This window comes from Arabidopsis lyrata (assembly GCF_000004255.2).
Source record: "Arabidopsis lyrata subsp. lyrata unplaced genomic scaffold ARALYscaffold_1, whole genome shotgun sequence".
Classification (NCBI taxonomy): Eukaryota; Viridiplantae; Streptophyta; class Magnoliopsida; order Brassicales; family Brassicaceae; genus Arabidopsis; species Arabidopsis lyrata.
Genome location: NW_003302555.1, coordinates 23,327,136 through 23,344,976, shown reverse-complemented (window position 1 = coordinate 23,344,976; position 17,841 = coordinate 23,327,136). Strand labels below are relative to the sequence as shown.

Genomic DNA, 17,841 nt, shown 5'->3' with positions numbered 1-17,841 from the left:
TTTATTGATTTTTCAAATTGAAATGTTGGCAGTATATGCTAGTTATAGAGTTGACTTACAGAGGGACTTATACATTGTCAATGTCAGATGATAAGGTTAGATACCTCTTACTGCCTATTGGCTGGAAATCAAAAACATTACATCATTATCCTGAATTTTTTTTGCAGATAAGCAGCTGTTCTGTACCCAGGGACGCGCCCTACTGTCATAAGGATCCGTTTTAAGGTACTTCGATCCCTCAAAATATCAGGACAGTGAAAATTTCTTTTTAATAGTAGCATTTATAACATTGGTCTGGCATTGGGAAGAAGGCCTGTTGCTTATCTTTTTAAGTACCGTGTCTAGTACATCCATCTAAGACTTATCTGATCTTGCTGGGCAGTTCTTTCTAGCGACGCTGCTTCATTGGCTGGTCTCCGTCGTGTTTGAGATTGCTTTCAATCTCCGGACGGAGCTTCTCTGGGTGATTTGCGGTGGTTGTTTCTTTCAATTGATGAATTGGGTGGTTCGTTCTTGGATTTATCGTGACCCTCTCTTTGTTAATACCTCTGTCTCGCTTTTGCACTCAATTATCACCTCTGCATCAGGTCCCTCCCTTTCCTCTCTTCTTTTATGTTTTGAGTTTTTACTATAGGATTTTGCTCTGTTAATTGGGAAAATTTTTCATCATACGTGTGCACATTGGTCTTTGGTATTGGTCAATTTTCCTTTAGTCTGGTGTGTTTTCACGCTTGCATTTGTTCATTTCTTAATGTAGTTCTTATTTCCGAGAGAATTCTTTTTCTGATTGCTTGATTAGTGGTGTAGTTGTTGTTGTTTCTATGCTAATTCTTGTAATCACTTTGAATCTCCTGTATAGTTTTAGTGAGTGACAGATTTGATGATTTAGGTTAAAGAGGTAAAGAATAAGCCACAATCTCATGTGGGAGAGAACACTTAATTGATGCCATTTTCCAGGTTTTATCTTTTGCTATGAAAGGTCTGTTCTGTACCAACAAGCATGTCCTTGACTATATAGACTCAACTCTTCAACTTCCAATTTTGATGTAGCTTTGTTGATTCGATGATCGGGATGTGGGTGATTAACTTGTTTTTTGGTCTATAAGTTGATATATGGACGTGTTAAGATTAGTAACCAGTGCAGAATTTTTGCTTTACTGTCAGAATGCCATTTGTTTCTTGGATTGCGGCAACCCTTCTTAAATGCTGGAGTGCATAAAGCTTACCTTGATTATATAAACTTTGGGTCTGGGGAGCTTATTCGTTACTTCTACTGTTTTACTATTCATGCTGATCATTAGTCTCGGTAGTTATTTCTATTTGAGACCTGGTTTACACCCTTGAATGTAATTACTTAATTGGTTTTAAAGACCATCACACCATCTGTCTTGCCATATCTTGCGTATGATGTAGTTCTTTCTTCACCAAACCATATTGATTGATTTTGCATCTTCAACACTGCACTTGTGTTATTGCAGTGGTTTTCATTCTGCTCAATCAATGCTTAGCCAAAGGTTTAGACGAGATGTTCGATCATTCTGAGTTGGTTGGTGGTACTTGGAAATGAGCATATCCAGCTTTGTGTTTCTCATGTGGCTACTTTGCATATGACCAGTGGGATATGCTTCAGTACCGGTTATACAGCGGCTTAATACCTTCCATTGTGGTTCACCACCTCATCCTCCTCGTTTGCTTCACATTGGCTCTATACCGAAATGTAACCATCAACTACCTGATTCTTACTCTCATTTGTGAGGTACATTCAACTGTCTTCCTGAAAAGTTTCCCTGGCTCTTCTCTGTTCTTTTCCGATACTATGCTAACATTAATATAGCTCTAGTTGGATATAGACTATAATGTCAACTCCACAACATGTACTTATCCGAACCAAAGTGACCTTAGTTATTCTGATGTGTAAACAGATGCATTCGATCTTTCTACACGTGAGGAAGCTAAGGAGAATGGCGGGAATCCGAGACAGCAACACAGCATTGGTGAAACTAGAGTGGGTACTAAACTGGACAGCATTTGTGTTTGCGAGGTGCATTCCTCACATTCTCATCAGTGTCAAGCTGATCAAAGATGCACACAAGTTTGGGAAAGGCCTGGAGTTACCGATGCTATGGTTTGTTTGTTGTATGACTAGTGCCCACACATCTCTTGTTTTATATCTGAGGCTTTGCTACTAAGTTCTAATAGCTTTCAGATTTGTATGTATCTATAGAAAAACTATATGTAGATGTTTTTTGTTGATGATTACAGAGTTTTTTTCTTCTTGGGTTTTGGAAAACCGTACCAAACTAGAATTTTGGTTCGGCTTGAAGACTCGATCTTGGTTTGGTTTAGTATATTGCTTCTACTTGTTACACTATCTAAATCTTTTTCTTGCTTGTCTTGTCTAATGCGTTCAGGTTAAATGGCTAACAATCATACTTGTACTTATAATCTAAGAAATTGTTTGTTTTATCGTTTTAAGTAATTTTGTCGATGTTTGATATAAAACATTTCGTCTTGCTTGACAAATTACCATCTGTTGAAATGAGATAAGATTGTAGATCGCTTTTATTGCAATTTGTAGAAATGCATATATGAGAAAATCACAGAGGATCATTGTTTGAGAAACTAACTGCATAAGCAAATTCCAAGCATTATCATTGTGCTATGGTATTTTATCTACAAGTTCAAGAATATTAGTCATCTAATGTAAAAATTGCTAATACCAGAAGCATCTATACTACAAACACAACAAACAACAACTTTCTGTAATCGATACCTGCAACAGATGATGATCACACTCCAATTTTCAAACGAAGAAAGATTGGAACTAACTAAGAAACACAGTCTAGTCTCTACCTTCTCCCTTTGAACCAGAGGAACTCTGCTGATTAGAGCCTCTCTTCCCTCCTTTAGACGTGTTGAATATACGAGCTTTGTCATCTTTCGACGAACAGTAACTAAGGCAGAAGAGTGATGTGGATTTGTAAACATGCTCACTCAACGACCAACCTGTTAGACCACATGGATCACCGTCTACTGCCCTTTCCCCCCTCTTAATTTGATATCGCAGCTGCGAAACAGTAGAGTGGATTTCATCATATTCACCAAATTTGTGAACAGCATGGTTTGACCTTAACCATTGAATGGTTTTATCTCCCACTCGGAATCTTTGGAACTCTGGAGTGCTTTTTTGCTGGTAAAATAACCAAGATCGCTCCCTTCCTTGACTGAGAAAATCCAAATCTATGAAGTTCCACTCACTTGGCAGTTTCTGAAAGATCTCAACATCTTGGATCTCTGGGATTCCACCATCTACATTGTCTTCTACCTTTCTCAGCAAGGCAACAACAATCCGATAATTTCGCTCCCTTTCGTCAAAAAACCCGTCAACAACGACATATGCGTTTCCTTGACTAACCATCTCTTTATGAGTGTCACAGCAATATCTTTCACCATCAACCACTACATGGTTGCAGCCGAAGAGGGAGCAACCATGTAGCGGAAGAGAAGCGGCTGGGAGTTCTTGTTGTTTTTCCCGCAAAGGAGCATCTATGAAAAAAAGACAAAAGATGAGAAGACATAACAGTAACATCTGTATTACACACGACATGAAGCCAATTTCAGATAAGAAGCCAATATAAACAGAAGAGATAACATTAGCATGTGTTACACACGACATGAAGAATATATATTACAGGAGCAAACATTCCACATGAATTAGGACAGTTTGGTTAGGTTCTTGCTACTTGCTAGTTAGGCATATTACACAAAGACATCACAGGACAAAGATAGGAGCAAAACACTGCAAACAGGAACTCTTTTTTGTTATTACTGGAGACTTGTAAAACCAACTTTCTAATGGAAAAAACATCTTTCACACTCAAATTTGTAAACGAAGAAAGACTGGAACTTTCTTACCTTTAAACACAGTCTTGTCTTTTCCTTTTCCCTTTGAACCAGAGGAACTCGGCTGATCAACGCCTCTCTTCCTCTTCCCGCAGTCGTCTCCTTTAGACATCGTGAATATACCAGCTTTGTCATCTTTCGACGAGTGGTAACTAAGGCAGAAGAGTGATGTAGATTTGTAAACATGCTCACTTAACGACCAATCTCTTAGACCACATGGATCACCGTCTACTGCCTTCCCCCCCCTCTGAGTATAATATTGCAGCTGCGAAACAGTAGAGTGGATCTCATCATATTCACCATATTTGTGAACAACAGGGTTTGACCTTGACCAATGAATGGTTTTATCTCCCACTTTGAATATCCGGAACTCTGGAGTGCTTTTTTTATGGAAAAATAACCAGCCTCGTTCCAATTCTTGATGGAGAAAATCCAAATTTATAAAGTTCCACTCTCTTGGCAGCTTCTGAAAGATCTCAACATCATGAACCTCAGGGATTCCACCAGCTAGATTGTTTTCTACCTTTCTCAGCAAGGCAACGACGATCCGATAATTTCGCTCCTTTCCCGAGTCAAAAAACCCGTCAACAATCACATACGCTTTGCCTTGACTCGCTAATTCAGCAGCCATCTCATCATGAAACTCGGAGCAGCATCGTTCACCATAAACCACTACATGGTTGCAACCAAAGAGGGAGCAACCATGAAGGGTTCTGCCACCATACTGACCGTGGCGAAAGGGAGCAGCTAGTTCTTCTTCTTTATGTTGTTCCCGCTGTTGTTGTTCCGGCAAGAGAGTAGCAACCGGTGCTGGGAAAAAAAAAGGCAAAAGAATTTTAGATAAGAAGCCAAGTTAAAACAAAACATAACAGTAGCATTTGTATTACATGCGACATGAATCATATATATTACATGAGCAAACATTCCAGAAGCATTTGAATGTTATAGTGCACGTTCATAACATGAATTAGTTAGGCATATTACACAAAGACATCACTCTGAACTCGATACATGCAACAGATGATGCACCTTTAAATACAGAAACTAAAAGAAAGACTAGACTGGAGACTTTATTATGCACCTTCTCCCTTTGAACCAGAGGAACTCGGCTGATCATAGCCTCTCTTCCTTTTCCCGCTGCCGCCTTCTTTAGACGTGTTGAATATAGGAGCCTTGTAATCTTTCCCAATGCGGTAAGTAAGACAGAAAAGTGATGTGGATTTGTGAACATTCTCACTTAACGACCAACCTCTCAAACCACATGGATCCCCTTCAACTGGCTTTTGTCCCTTTCTAGGGTCATATCGCATGTAAAAAACAGTAGACTTGATGTCATCATATTCCCCATATTTGTAAACAGCATGGTGTGACCTTGACCATCTAATAGTGTAATTTCCCACTTCAAATGTAGGGAGCTTTAAAGTGTTTCTTTTATGGTAAAACAACCAAGATCGTTCCATTTCTCCATGGAGAAAATGCAAATTTATAGAGTTCCAATTCACTGGCAGCTTCTGAAAGATCTCACCATCTTCAATCTCTGGGATTCCACCAGCTACACTGTCTTCAACCTTCCTCAGCAAGGCAAGAACAATCCTAAAATTTTTCTCCCGGTCTGCGTTAAAGAAGCCGTCAACAATCACATAAGCCTTTCCTTCACTAGCAAGTGAATTGGCCATCTCCTTGTGCGTGTCAGAACAATATATTTCACCATCAACCACTACATGGTTGCAACCAAAGAGGGAGCAACCATGTAGGATTCGGCCACCATATTGACCATGGAGAATTAAGGGAAGAGGAGCGGGGAGATTTTCTTGTTGTTGATCTGCGGAAAAAAAAGAGACAAAACATAAGAAGCCAAGCTAACACAGGAGAGAACATAACAGTAGCATCTATATATTAGAGGAGCAAACAAACCAGAAGAACACACTCATTAACATGAATTAGGATAGATTGGTTAGGTTCTTGCTAATTAGGCATTTTACACAAAGACAACACAGGACATAAGACATGAGCAAACAAACATAGTAGAAGCATCTGATTATCTGAACACACTCATAACATGAATTAAAATAGTTTGCTTAGGTTCTTGCTACTTCCTAGTTAGGCATATTACACAAAGAAAGCACAGTACATAAGACATGAGCAAACAAACATAGTAGAAGCATCCGATTATCTGAACACACTCATAACATGAATCAAAATAGTTTGCTTAGGTTCTTGCTACTTCCTAGTTAGGCATATTACACAAAGAAAGCACAGTACATCGAGATGAGCAAACATAGGAGAGAACATTGAGGCAATCACAGGACAAACTTACCAGAAGCATCAATATTAGCGGCAGCGAGTTCTTGGTGTTGTTCGTGCGGTTTTTGTTCCGGCAAGAGAGAAATAGTGCCCTGTCCAATTGAATTATCGATATCCTCGATACTACTAGCGGAAGCGATTTCTTGATGTTGTTCCGGCAAGAGAGCAACGGTGTTCTGTGCCATATCCTCGATGCTATCCATCTTTGCGAACGGAATTGAGAAGAGGGAATCGAAACGGAGGGAATTCGATCGGAAATCAAAAGGGACGGTGATCGGAAATGGAACCGGAGGTTGATCCGAGAGCAATCAGAGTTTTGAGTGAAAACGACGTGGAAAAGGTCGGAGATCGATGCTATGTTTCTTTCTGAACCCGAAGAATGCAATCGATCGGAGATCGGAATTGAGAAGAGGGTGACCGGAAATGGAACCGGAGGTTGATCGGAGAGCAATTAGGGTTTTGAGCGATAAGTCGATAACGACGTGGAAAAGGGTCAAAAAGTGAAAGAAAGTTCTAAGACTATGTACATTGGTTTCAACATTCAACACCCTCCACATCATATCTCTCTCTTCCACATCATCTTCTCTCTCTTCCACCTAATTATTCAACATTCACTAAAATTTTACATCCTACAATGGTTTGTTTAATAAAATTCAACACCCTACCCCACTTCTTTTTATTTCATTATTTTTAATTTCTTTTATGTTTTTGTTTTTCCGATTGGGTATTAATAACGATTATCGCTTAAATTTTAATTAGCGTAATTAAGAGTTAAATATTTTTTTATTTTTAGTTTATTTAAATTTTATGTTTTTAACTAAAAATGTAAATAAGAAAAACGAAAATAGAGAGAGAGTCATTATTAAAACAAATAAAATTACGAAAAATTCAAAACAACAACATGTATTCTTATCTATATTTTTATCTAAACGCAATTTTTTCACCCAATTAATGAATGCCAGGTGTCATAATTTTATCATCTCTTGTATAATTCAACAAGTCGAAATAATTGAACCAAATAATTTTTATCTAAACGCAATTTATTTAATTTTATAAATAATAAAAACGAGAAATACAAATAGTCGTTAATAAAACACATACATTGATGAGAAACTTAAAATGCAATACAATAAGCATACAATACAAGTAAGGAAATACTCATAACTTAATTAGTACAATAATCTCAACTCACAAACTTATAAATCTCATTCACCACCGAACATTCCCCTCTGTGCCCATATGTGTTTGACTAGATCTGCTTGAAGTTCGTGATGTACATTTAAATCACGCAAATCGGATCTAGCATGCACATGATTTGCAAATACGGGTAGCACTTCGGTCGAAAATGGTTGTTGTGTACTAGACCCACTTGCCTCAGATTGATCATAATCATTCCAATGTTGAGCATATGTCTCTCGTTCATCCTCAACAATCATATTATGCAATATGATACATGACCTCATGATGATAGCCAAATCGGTTATGTCCCACATGCGAGCTGGTTCACGAATAATTTTAAATCGAGCCTGCAACACTCCAAATGCACGTTCAATGTCCTTGCGACATCCCTCCTGACGTTGTGCAAATAACTTGTCTTGTTCACTTTGAGGCAGCCTAATCGATTTAACGAAAGTGGGATAAGAAGGATAAATACCGTCAGCTAGATAGTATGCCATATCATATCGACGTTGGTTCACGAAGAATTTGACTCTTGGAGTATTTCCCTGTTCAACATCATCAAAAACCGGTGAACGGTCTAGAACGTTTATATCGTTCAAGGTGTCGGGACATCCAAAAAAAGCATGCCAGATCCATAGATCATGAGATGCCACTGCTTCAAGAATAACAGTGGTGGTTCCCTTATCGCCTCGAGTAAATTGACCTTCCCACGCCGTAGGGATTTTGAGGTTGGTTGAAAGATGGATTTTGAAATTTTGAGGTTGGTTGAAAGATGGATTTTGAAATTGATAATTGTTGGGATTTGGATAGGGAAAAGGGTAATTAGTAGAATTTTGCGTAGGATTATTGTTGAAATTTGGATAGGGAAAAGGAAAATTAGTAGAATTTTGCATAGGATTATTATTAGAATCCATTTCAAAAAAAATTAAGGATATAACCATGCGTTTATGGGAGAAGAATAAGAAAATTATGGTAGAAATTGTGTTTTTTTTTTTATGTGTCCAAATGAAATGAACCAAGTCTCTATTTATAGAGTTTAAAAAGTTATAAATTTTCATATAAATATTTTTTTTTTTAAAGTTCGTTTGGTATGTAATAATTGATTGTAAATAGATAATATGAAATAAAAATCTCTAAAATCTCAATATCCAATGAAAATATAGCAAGTGTCAGCATCTAAAAAATTTCTTCTTTTTTCGAAAAAAGAAATAAAAAAAAAAGGTTTTAGAGAGTACACTCTCTTTTCCCCGAGTTTGAAACACACCTCCCACTCACTTATTGACACGTGGCATGCACGGACCCAAAAATTTTCTTTTCAACATGTTGAATACTTTCAACCAAGTTGAATCCACGTAAGGTTTTTAAATTATTCAACAGATGCAATGTGGAGATTCAACAGTTGAATAAATAATTCAACACCTGCATTGTAGATAGTCTAATAAGAGGCTGACAAAATAGAAATTTAGGGATTTGTCTTTCTTTCAAGCGATCTGGTCCACTGGATTTTAGATTTACTTTGCATCCTCACCGTTCCTTTCCCACGATCCTGGAGGAAATAATACATCCAATCAGAGAACTCGTTTTCACCCAAAATTTTCAGTAAATTATTTATATTTATCCGCTGGAATTTAAAGTGTTATGTCCTAAAATAAAATCTTTTTATTTTTATAAGTTTAACTAAAATTATATAAAATTATGTTTTAATTTTAGAAAATATAGTATTTTAATTATTTTAAAATATAGATTAATTATGCATAATGTGCAATATAAAATACTATTTGTAGTTTTGTTTATTATATGTGACAGTATAATATTTAATAAATGTTCATATGTGTATTATTGAATTTTAATAAATCATCTACATCCATCGGAGGAGTGTATAACACTTTCTAATTTCAATGTGGACAAGATGGAAACAAAATTGTAACAATATGAGTCAGTCTATATCCACATCATTTAACTTTACTTGATAATATGAGAAATCCTCAAAACAAAAAGACAAATTCATAAGGAATTAGGGAATATGCACTAAATAAATTACGAAAATAATATTAACTAAACAATGTCTATTTAACATGAATTAGGATAGATTGGTTAGGTTCTTGCTAATTAGGCATTTTACACAAAGACAACACAGGACATAAGACATGAGCAAACAAACATAGTAGAAGCATCTGATTATCTGAACACACTCATAACATGAATTAAAATAGTTTGCTTAGGTTCTTGCTACTTCCTAGTTAGACATATTACACAAAGAAAGCACAGTACATAAGACATGAGCAAACAAACATAGTAGAAGCATCCGATTATCTGAACACACTCATAACATGAATCAAAATAGTTTGCTTAGGTTCTTGCTACTTCCTAGTTAGGCATATTACACAAAGAAAGCACAGTACATCGAGATGAGCAAACATAGGAGAGAACATTGAGACAAACTTACCAGAAGCATCAATATTAGCGGCAGCGAGTTCTTGGTGTTGTTCGTGCGGTTTTTGTTCCGGCAAGAGAGAAACAGTGCCCTGTCCAATTGAATTATCGATATCCTCGATACTACTAGCGGAAGCGATTTCTTGATGTTGTTCCGGCAAGAGAGCAACGGTGTTCTGTCCCATATCCTCGATGCTATCCATCTTTGCGAACGGAATTGAGAAGAGGGAATCGAAACGGAGGGAATTCGATCGGAAATCAAAAGGGACGGTGATCGGAAATGGAATCGGAGGTTGATCCGAGAGCAATCAGAGTTTTGAGTGAAAACGACGTGGAAAAGGTCGGAGATCGATGCTATGTTTCTTTCTGAACCCGAAGAATGCAATCGATCGGAGATCGGAATTGAGAAGAGGGTGACCGGAAATGGAACCGGAGGTTGATCGGAGAGCAATTAGGGTTTTGAGCGATAAGTCGATAACGACGTGGAAAAGGGTCAAAAAGTGAAAGAAAGTTCTAAGACTATGTATATTGGTTTCAACATTCAACACCCTCCACATCATATCTCTCTCTTCCACATCATCTTCTCTCTCTTCCACCTAATTATTCAACATTCACTAAAATTTTACACCCTACAATGGTTTGTTTAATAAAATTCAACACCCTACCCCACTTCTTTTTATTTCATTATTTTTAATTTCTTTTATGTTTTAGTTTTTTCGATTGGGTATTAATAACGATTATCGCTTAAATTTTAATTAGCGTAATTAAGAGTTAAATATTTTTTTATTTTTAGTTTATTTAAATTTTATGTTTTTAACTAAAAATGTAAATAAGAAAAACGAAAATAGAGAGAGAGTCATTATTAAAACAAGTAAAATTACGAAAAATTCAAAACGACAACATGTATTCTTATCTATATTTTTATCTAAACGCAATTTTTTCACCCAATTAATGAATGCCACGTGTCATAATTTTATCATCTCTTGTACAATTCAACAAGTCGAAATAATTGAACCAAATAATTTTTATCTAAACGCAATTTATTTTATTTTATAAATAATAAAAACGAGAAATACAAATAGTCGTTAATAAAACACATACATTGATGAGAAACTTAAAATGCAATACAATAAGCACACAATACAAGTAAGGAAATACTCATAACTTAATTAGTACAATAATCTCAACTCACAAACTTATAAATCTCATTCACCACCGAACATTCCCCTCTGTGCCCATATGTGTTTGACTAGATCTGCTTGAAGTTCGTGATGTACATTTGAATCACGCAAATCGGATCTAGCATGCACATGATTTGCAAATACGGGTAGCACTTCGGTCGAAAATGGTTGTTGTGTACTAGACCCACTTGCCTCAGATTGATCATAATCATTCCAATGTTGAGCATATGTCTCTCGTTCATCCTCAACAATCATATTATGCAATATGATACATGACCTCATGATGATAGCCAAATCGGTTATGTCCCACATGCGAGCTGGTTCACGAATAATTTTAAATCGAGCCTGCAACACTCCAAATGCACGTTCAATGTCCTTGCGACATCCCTCCTGACGTTGTGCAAATAACTTGTCTTGTTCACTTTGAGGCAGCGTAATCGATTTAACAAAAGTGGGATAAGAAGGATAAATACCGTCAGCTAGATAGTATGCCATATCATATCGACGTTGGTTCACGAAGAATTTGACTCTTGGAGTATTTCCCTGTTCAACATCATCAAAAACCGGTGAACGGTCTAGAACGTTTATATCGTTCAAGGTGCCGGGACATCCAAAAAAAGCATGCCAGATCCATAGATCATGAGATGCCACTGCTTCAAGAATAACAGTGGTGGTTCCCTTATCGCCTCGAGTAAATTGACCTTCCCACGCCGTAGGGATTTTGAGGTTGGTTGAAAGATGGATTTTGAAATTTTGAGGTTGGTTGAAAGATGGATTTTGAAATTGATAATTGTTGGGATTTGGATAGGGAAAAGGGTAATTAGTAGAATTTTGCGTAGGATTATTGTTGAAATTTGGATAGGGAAAAGGAAAATTAGTAGAATTTTGCATAGGATTATTATTAGAATCCATTTCAAAAAAAATTAAGGATATAACCATGCGTTTATGGGAGAAGAATAAGAAAATTATGGTAGAAATTGTGTTTTTTTTTTTATGTGTCCAAATGAAATGAACCAAGTCTTTATTTATAGAGTTTAAAAAGTTATAAATTTTCATATAAATATTTTTTTTTTTAAAGTTCGTTTGGTATGTAATAATTGATTGTAAATAGATAATATGAAATAAAAATCTCTAAAATCTCAATATCCAATGAAAATATAGCAAGTGTCAGCATCTAAAAAATTTCTTCTTTTTTCGAAAAAAGAAAAAAAAAAAAAAGGTTTTAGAGAGTACACTCTCTTTTCCCCGAGTTTGAAACACACCTCCCACTCACTTATTGACACGTGGCATGCACGGACCCAAAAATTTTCTTTTCAACATGTTGAATACTTTCAACCAAGTTGAATTCACGTAAGGTTTTTAAATTATTCAACAGATGCAATGTGGAGATTCAACAGTTGAATAAATAATTCAACACCTACATTGTAGATAGTCTAATAAGAGGCTGACAAAATAGAAATTTAGGGATTTGTCTTTCTTTCAAGCGATCTGGTCCACTGGATTTTAGATTTGCTTTGCATCCTCACCGTTCCTTTCCCACAATCCTGGAGGAAATAATACATCCAATCAGAGAACTCGTTTTCACCCAAAATTTTCAGTAAATTATTTATTTTTATCCGCTGGAATTTAAAGTGTTATGTCCTAAAATAAAACCTTTTTATTTTTATAAGTTTAACTAAAATTATATAAAAATATGTTTTAATTTTAGAAAATATAGTATTTTAATTATTTTAAAATATAGATTAATTATGCATAATGTGCAATATAAAATACTATTTGTAGTTTTGTTTATTATATGTGACAGTATAATATTTAATAAATGTTCATATGTGTATTATTGAATTTTAATAAATCATCTACATCCATCGGAGGAGTGTATAACACTTTCTAATTTCAATGTGGACAAGATGGAAACAAAATTGTAACAATATGAGTCAGTCTATATCCACATCATTTAACTTTACTTGATAATATGAGAAATCCTCAAAACAAAAAGACAAATTCATAAGGAATTAGGGAATATGCACTAAATAAATTACGAAAATAATATTAACTAAACAATGTCTATTTGCTATATGGTTTTTGTCAATTTTTGGCCCATATTACTCATGAGTTCTTCGTTGTCTCTTTTTTCTTTCCTCTCGCCGGCGAGAAATCTCAAATCTCTCTTTTTCTCTCATTAGATTTCTCTTATTTTTGCTCGATCTCCTCTTTCTTTTTCTTTTTCTCTCTCTCGTTGGATTTCTTCACCACCATACTTTTTTCTTTTTCCATATCACTATTTCTCACCTTCGTCGGGCATCACCACCGAGTCTCACTACTTCGATGATGTGGACATCCAAACCAAACCAAACCGGGAGTATACCAAACCAACCGGTACATGTATCAAACCGGTTGATATGTAGCATTTTGGAGGATTCTTACCCAAATGGAGTCCTAATTAATCAAGCACAAGGCCTAGGGTTAATTATTCTCCACCAAATTAACCCTAAGAAGACTAACGATAGTTCAAGAGGAATCAAAGACCACCGAGCCGAATTACCTTGTTGTGGAAATTTGACCGTTGCACTCTTTTTCTCTTATCTAGGGTTTGTCCCAATGGGTTTACCTAGGAAGGTTTTTAACGAGGCAACATCAAGTCATCAAGGAATCATTCACCAAGCAATTGATTCGAAGATGTTACAAGTACATATAGCTGATATACTTGCTGACGGACCGGCTGAACTACTCGCTGAACTACTTTCTGAAGTACTGCGCCAAATGAAGCCAAACAAGGAAAGCTTCCTTATTCTACACTTGGACGCACCTCAAAGCTACATATGGAAACCAGGAGAACATCTAGGCCACACAAGATATGTACCACATGAACTTTGGTACACCTTACCACACAAGAACCCGCAGAGTTACTACTTGCCATATATGGAGCCGAAGGAGATTAACTTGCAACAGCTCTTTCCTTCTTTGTTTGTGCGCTTGTGTGAGAATCTTGAGACCTTCCAGAAGCTTCCAAGACGTCACAACTTCCTCCCCAAGTTGACAAGATACAAGGCATACCTCACTTGCCTTATTTGGACCGATTTTACATTTAATGGCCCAACGACCATATTTTCTTTTAATATTGTGATTTGTTTCTTTGTTTAACTTTTAGAACGTTTGTACTCAGCCTATATAAGCTGATCATTAGTCTCATTGTAAATCACCCTTGATCATTTTAAAGTAATAGAAACGTTTTTTCTTGTCAAAGTTTAAGTCTTTGTCTTTTTGTTCTTTAGTTCTTTGTGAGTGAGTCACTTAGTACTTTAGAAACCTGTGGATTGAATTTCTTGAGTGATTCAACATCTTTTATTTGTTCATTGATCGAGTGAGTCGATTATCCCACTGATTGAGCGAGTCAATCACCACATCTATCCATCGTACCACTCCTTGATTCACTAGAGAGTGCTTTAGAGCCAGCTCGTGAATTCCACTATTCCGCGTGAAAAGCTTGGAATCTCTTGATCATCAAGTGATCTAAAGTTGGAGTGATTCCAATCTTGTATTAGAGCTTCAAAACCTCCTATCCCCAAGGTTATATATCTTCAACCTATATCTTTTTCGATTTTTAAAGTTTTATTATTTAATTTTTATAAATTTGAAGACCAAATAAAAATTTTGTTTCTTGCTTTGTTATTGTTTATTTGCTTCAGTACTTTCACTAAAATAAAAAAATTATTTTCTTCAGTTTATTATTTATTTTATAATTATTATAAGAAAAATCCATAAAAATCATATTTTTATTAGTTTTCGTAATATTATTTTTATAAAATCAGAAAAGAGAAATAAAAATTGTTTTTCCTTTATATTTTCGATTTTGATTCAAAAAAAGAAAAGAAAAGCAAAATAAAATTTTTATTTTCTTATTTTTGTTTATAATTATTGTTCTTGCCATATTTTTTGAACTACTCTTTGACACACTTTTCCTTCTTTGTGTTTGTGAGGTATGCCCCTAAAATTTAGAAGTGATAATGGAGTCAGAGGACGAGAATTACACCTACGAGGCTGATTGGCAAGGTGAGGAAGATAAAAGCCAAAGCTTAACTGGAGAAGATGATGGCTATGAAGGACGATCATGGTGTGAGGATTACTCTAGTTCAGAATTTGGATATGAACCAGATGGAGAAGAACGTGAACCCGAACCACCAGACCCAGCCCAAGACACCAAGAGCCACCATGGTTGGTACAGAGGAGAGACTGACCAAGAAAGCAATGCCGACGAGCCCTATGGAGAAAAATCATGGTGTGAGTCCGAAGAAGAGGAGCCACACCAAGAAAATAGGCCATGGTGCGAAATACCTTACTCTGACCATGAGGAAGAGCACCAAGAAGAGGACAGACCATGGTGCGAGATACCCGATGATGGTTATGACGACGCATCAAACGATGGGGTTAAACCATGGTGTGATAGATATTGGACTCCTGCATGAATTAAGCTTCTCTTATTGTCTCTGTTTTGCATCTATTCAAGATTTTCTACAAATTGCGATAGGAAGGTTCTGTAGAAGTTCTTATGGAGTTTGATTTTGTTGATCACTCAGATTGCTATTAAAAGGTTTTGTTGTGATAGAAATTTTAGTATAAAAGAATTGAGAACCTAAAGTTTAATGCTTTTTCTCTCTATTTTGCATCCATTCCTCTGTTTCCTTGAGAAGTAGACGAATCTAGATCTCTGCTTCTATTATAGATTTCTAAAATTTGGTTGTAATCTTTGTAATTGATCATTCCTCTTTTGATGTTATCTGTTCACAGTGTCGAAGTTGATGGCTTCCTTTGTGATTCAGATGTGATTGCTTGAAGTAGATTGTTTGATTAATATTAGGTTAAGACTTCTTTAAGTAGATTATCATGTTTGTTTTTCAGGTTTGGTCTCTCTGTTCTTTTTCAAAGGAAGCAATATATAGGTCTCTCTGTTCTATACAAAGCAAGCATTGGAACCAAAGCTATTGTGAAAGTGGTAATTTTGTTTCACTATCTTCTCCGAATTGTTTTGGTATATGAATGCTTGTACATCTTCTCATTGTTTCTATGAATGCATGTGAATGCTTGTATGGTTCCTTGTATTGGAAGACATCTAAATAAAAAAATTTGATTTTTTTTTCTTAAGAACCAATACCTATTGGTTCTTAACCATTGGAAGACTATTTCCTTAAGATATTCTCATTTTATTCTTAGACCATATGCAAGGGGGGAACTTTTGAGTGTGTTCTTAGGATTTAAAAATAGGAAATAAGGTGAACAGTGGTAGAACAGTTCTAACTTATCCTGCAAACTGTTCTTCCTGAAGAACAGTTTTTATAATTTTAAGAACAGTTGTATCCATTATTCAACATTTTTATTATTTTAAAACCCTTAAGAACACACCAAGTGTTCCCCCCTTGCATATGCTCTTAGAAATACCAAAAATCTATACTATATAAAAGTCGAGGCTATAAGCTCCTAAGGCCGTCCACGTGGGATTTTAAACGACCAATCGCAAATAGACATCTCATTAATTAACTTTTCTTTAGATTATATAAATTTTCTATATTTTAGATTTTTGTAAAATGGGAAAAAGCAACATATGAAAATAAAAATAAATATTTGAAGATTTGGAACTTTTCTAAATATTTTGTCATGAAAATACATAAAATAGTAATAATCAATATGTAAAGTTTTTCTTTTAAAAAAAATATTAAATTTAAAAACGAAAATATTTAAAAATATCGAAATAAAATTTTTGTTAATGAGAACACAAGAAAAAATGTTGAATATTTAGTTTGAAATTTATTAATTTATATAAAAATATTTATAAATTGGAGAAATATGACAATATATTGAAGCAAGATGTATATAAAAGTCGAAGCTATAAGCTTTTGGGGTGTCTACGTGGGATTTTAAACGACCTATCGCGGTTAGCCATCTCACTACTTAACTTTTTTTTAGATTTTATTAAATTTTCTATATTTCAGATTTTTGTAAAAAAAAAAGCAACATATAAAGATAAAAGTAAATATTTGAAAATATGGAAAATGTTCTAAATATCAAAATGTAAAGCTTTTCGTTTATAAAAACTTATTAAGTTTATAACGAAAATATTAAAACTATGGAAAAATATTGAAATATAAATTTTGTTACCGAAATACACACACAAAATAAATATTTAGTTTAAAATTTATTAATTTTTTAAAAAAATATTTATGAAAAAATAATCAGTCGTTATTAGTCTCACTAAATTTATAAGTATTTCATCTTTAATAACAATAGCCATTTAATCATAATAGCTATCTCAGTTATTGATATTTTTAAAATTTATGAATTTTATATTAAAAATATTTATAGATACGAAAAATATGACTATATATTGAAGCAATATGTATATAAATTTTTATACAATAAAATAATCATTCCGGAAATCTCATGAATTTGTTTATATTCTATTTATACATTTATTAAATCTATCTACCGACACATAAAATTATTAGCATCCAATCACAATGATCTATCTTATTAGTTAAAAGTTGAAGCTATATAAAAGCCGAAGCTATAAGTTTTTGAGGTCATGCATATAGGATTTAAAACGACAAATAGGTATTAGCCATTTCACTAATTAATATATTTAGATTTTAATAATTTTTATATTAAGTTTTTTGTAAAAGTGAAAAAACTACATATGGAAATAAGAGAATTATTTGGAAATATAGAAAATTTTCTAAATAAATTTTTTGATGAAAATATATAATATAAAAAATCAAAATATAAAGTTTTCTTTTAAAAAGTTTATTAAATTTTAAACAAAATATTTAAAATATGGAGAAATTTCTAAATA

The 17,841-nt window shown here is 34.6% G+C and overlaps 2 protein-coding genes and 1 pseudogene across 2 annotated transcripts; 1 reads left to right on the top strand and 2 right to left on the bottom strand.

Moving 5' to 3' along the window:
• Positions 1-80: 80 nt before the first annotated feature.
• LOC9327390 lies at positions 81-2,388 on the top strand (annotated as a pseudogene).
• Positions 2,389-7,281: 4,893 nt separating this feature from the next.
• Positions 7,282-8,296, bottom strand: LOC110225360. Its single transcript, XM_021014896.1, has one exon. The coding sequence runs from the start codon at positions 8,277-8,279 to the stop codon at positions 7,413-7,415; it is 867 nt and encodes a 288-aa protein (XP_020870555.1). The 5' UTR covers positions 8,280-8,296; the 3' UTR covers positions 7,282-7,412.
• Positions 8,297-10,804: 2,508 nt separating this feature from the next.
• Positions 10,805-11,908, bottom strand: LOC110225249. Its single transcript, XM_021014498.1, has one exon. It carries the CDS (start codon positions 11,889-11,891, stop codon positions 11,025-11,027), a length of 867 nt encoding a protein of 288 aa, XP_020870157.1. The 5' UTR covers positions 11,892-11,908; the 3' UTR covers positions 10,805-11,024.
• Between the last annotated feature and the right edge of the window lie 5,933 nt (positions 11,909-17,841).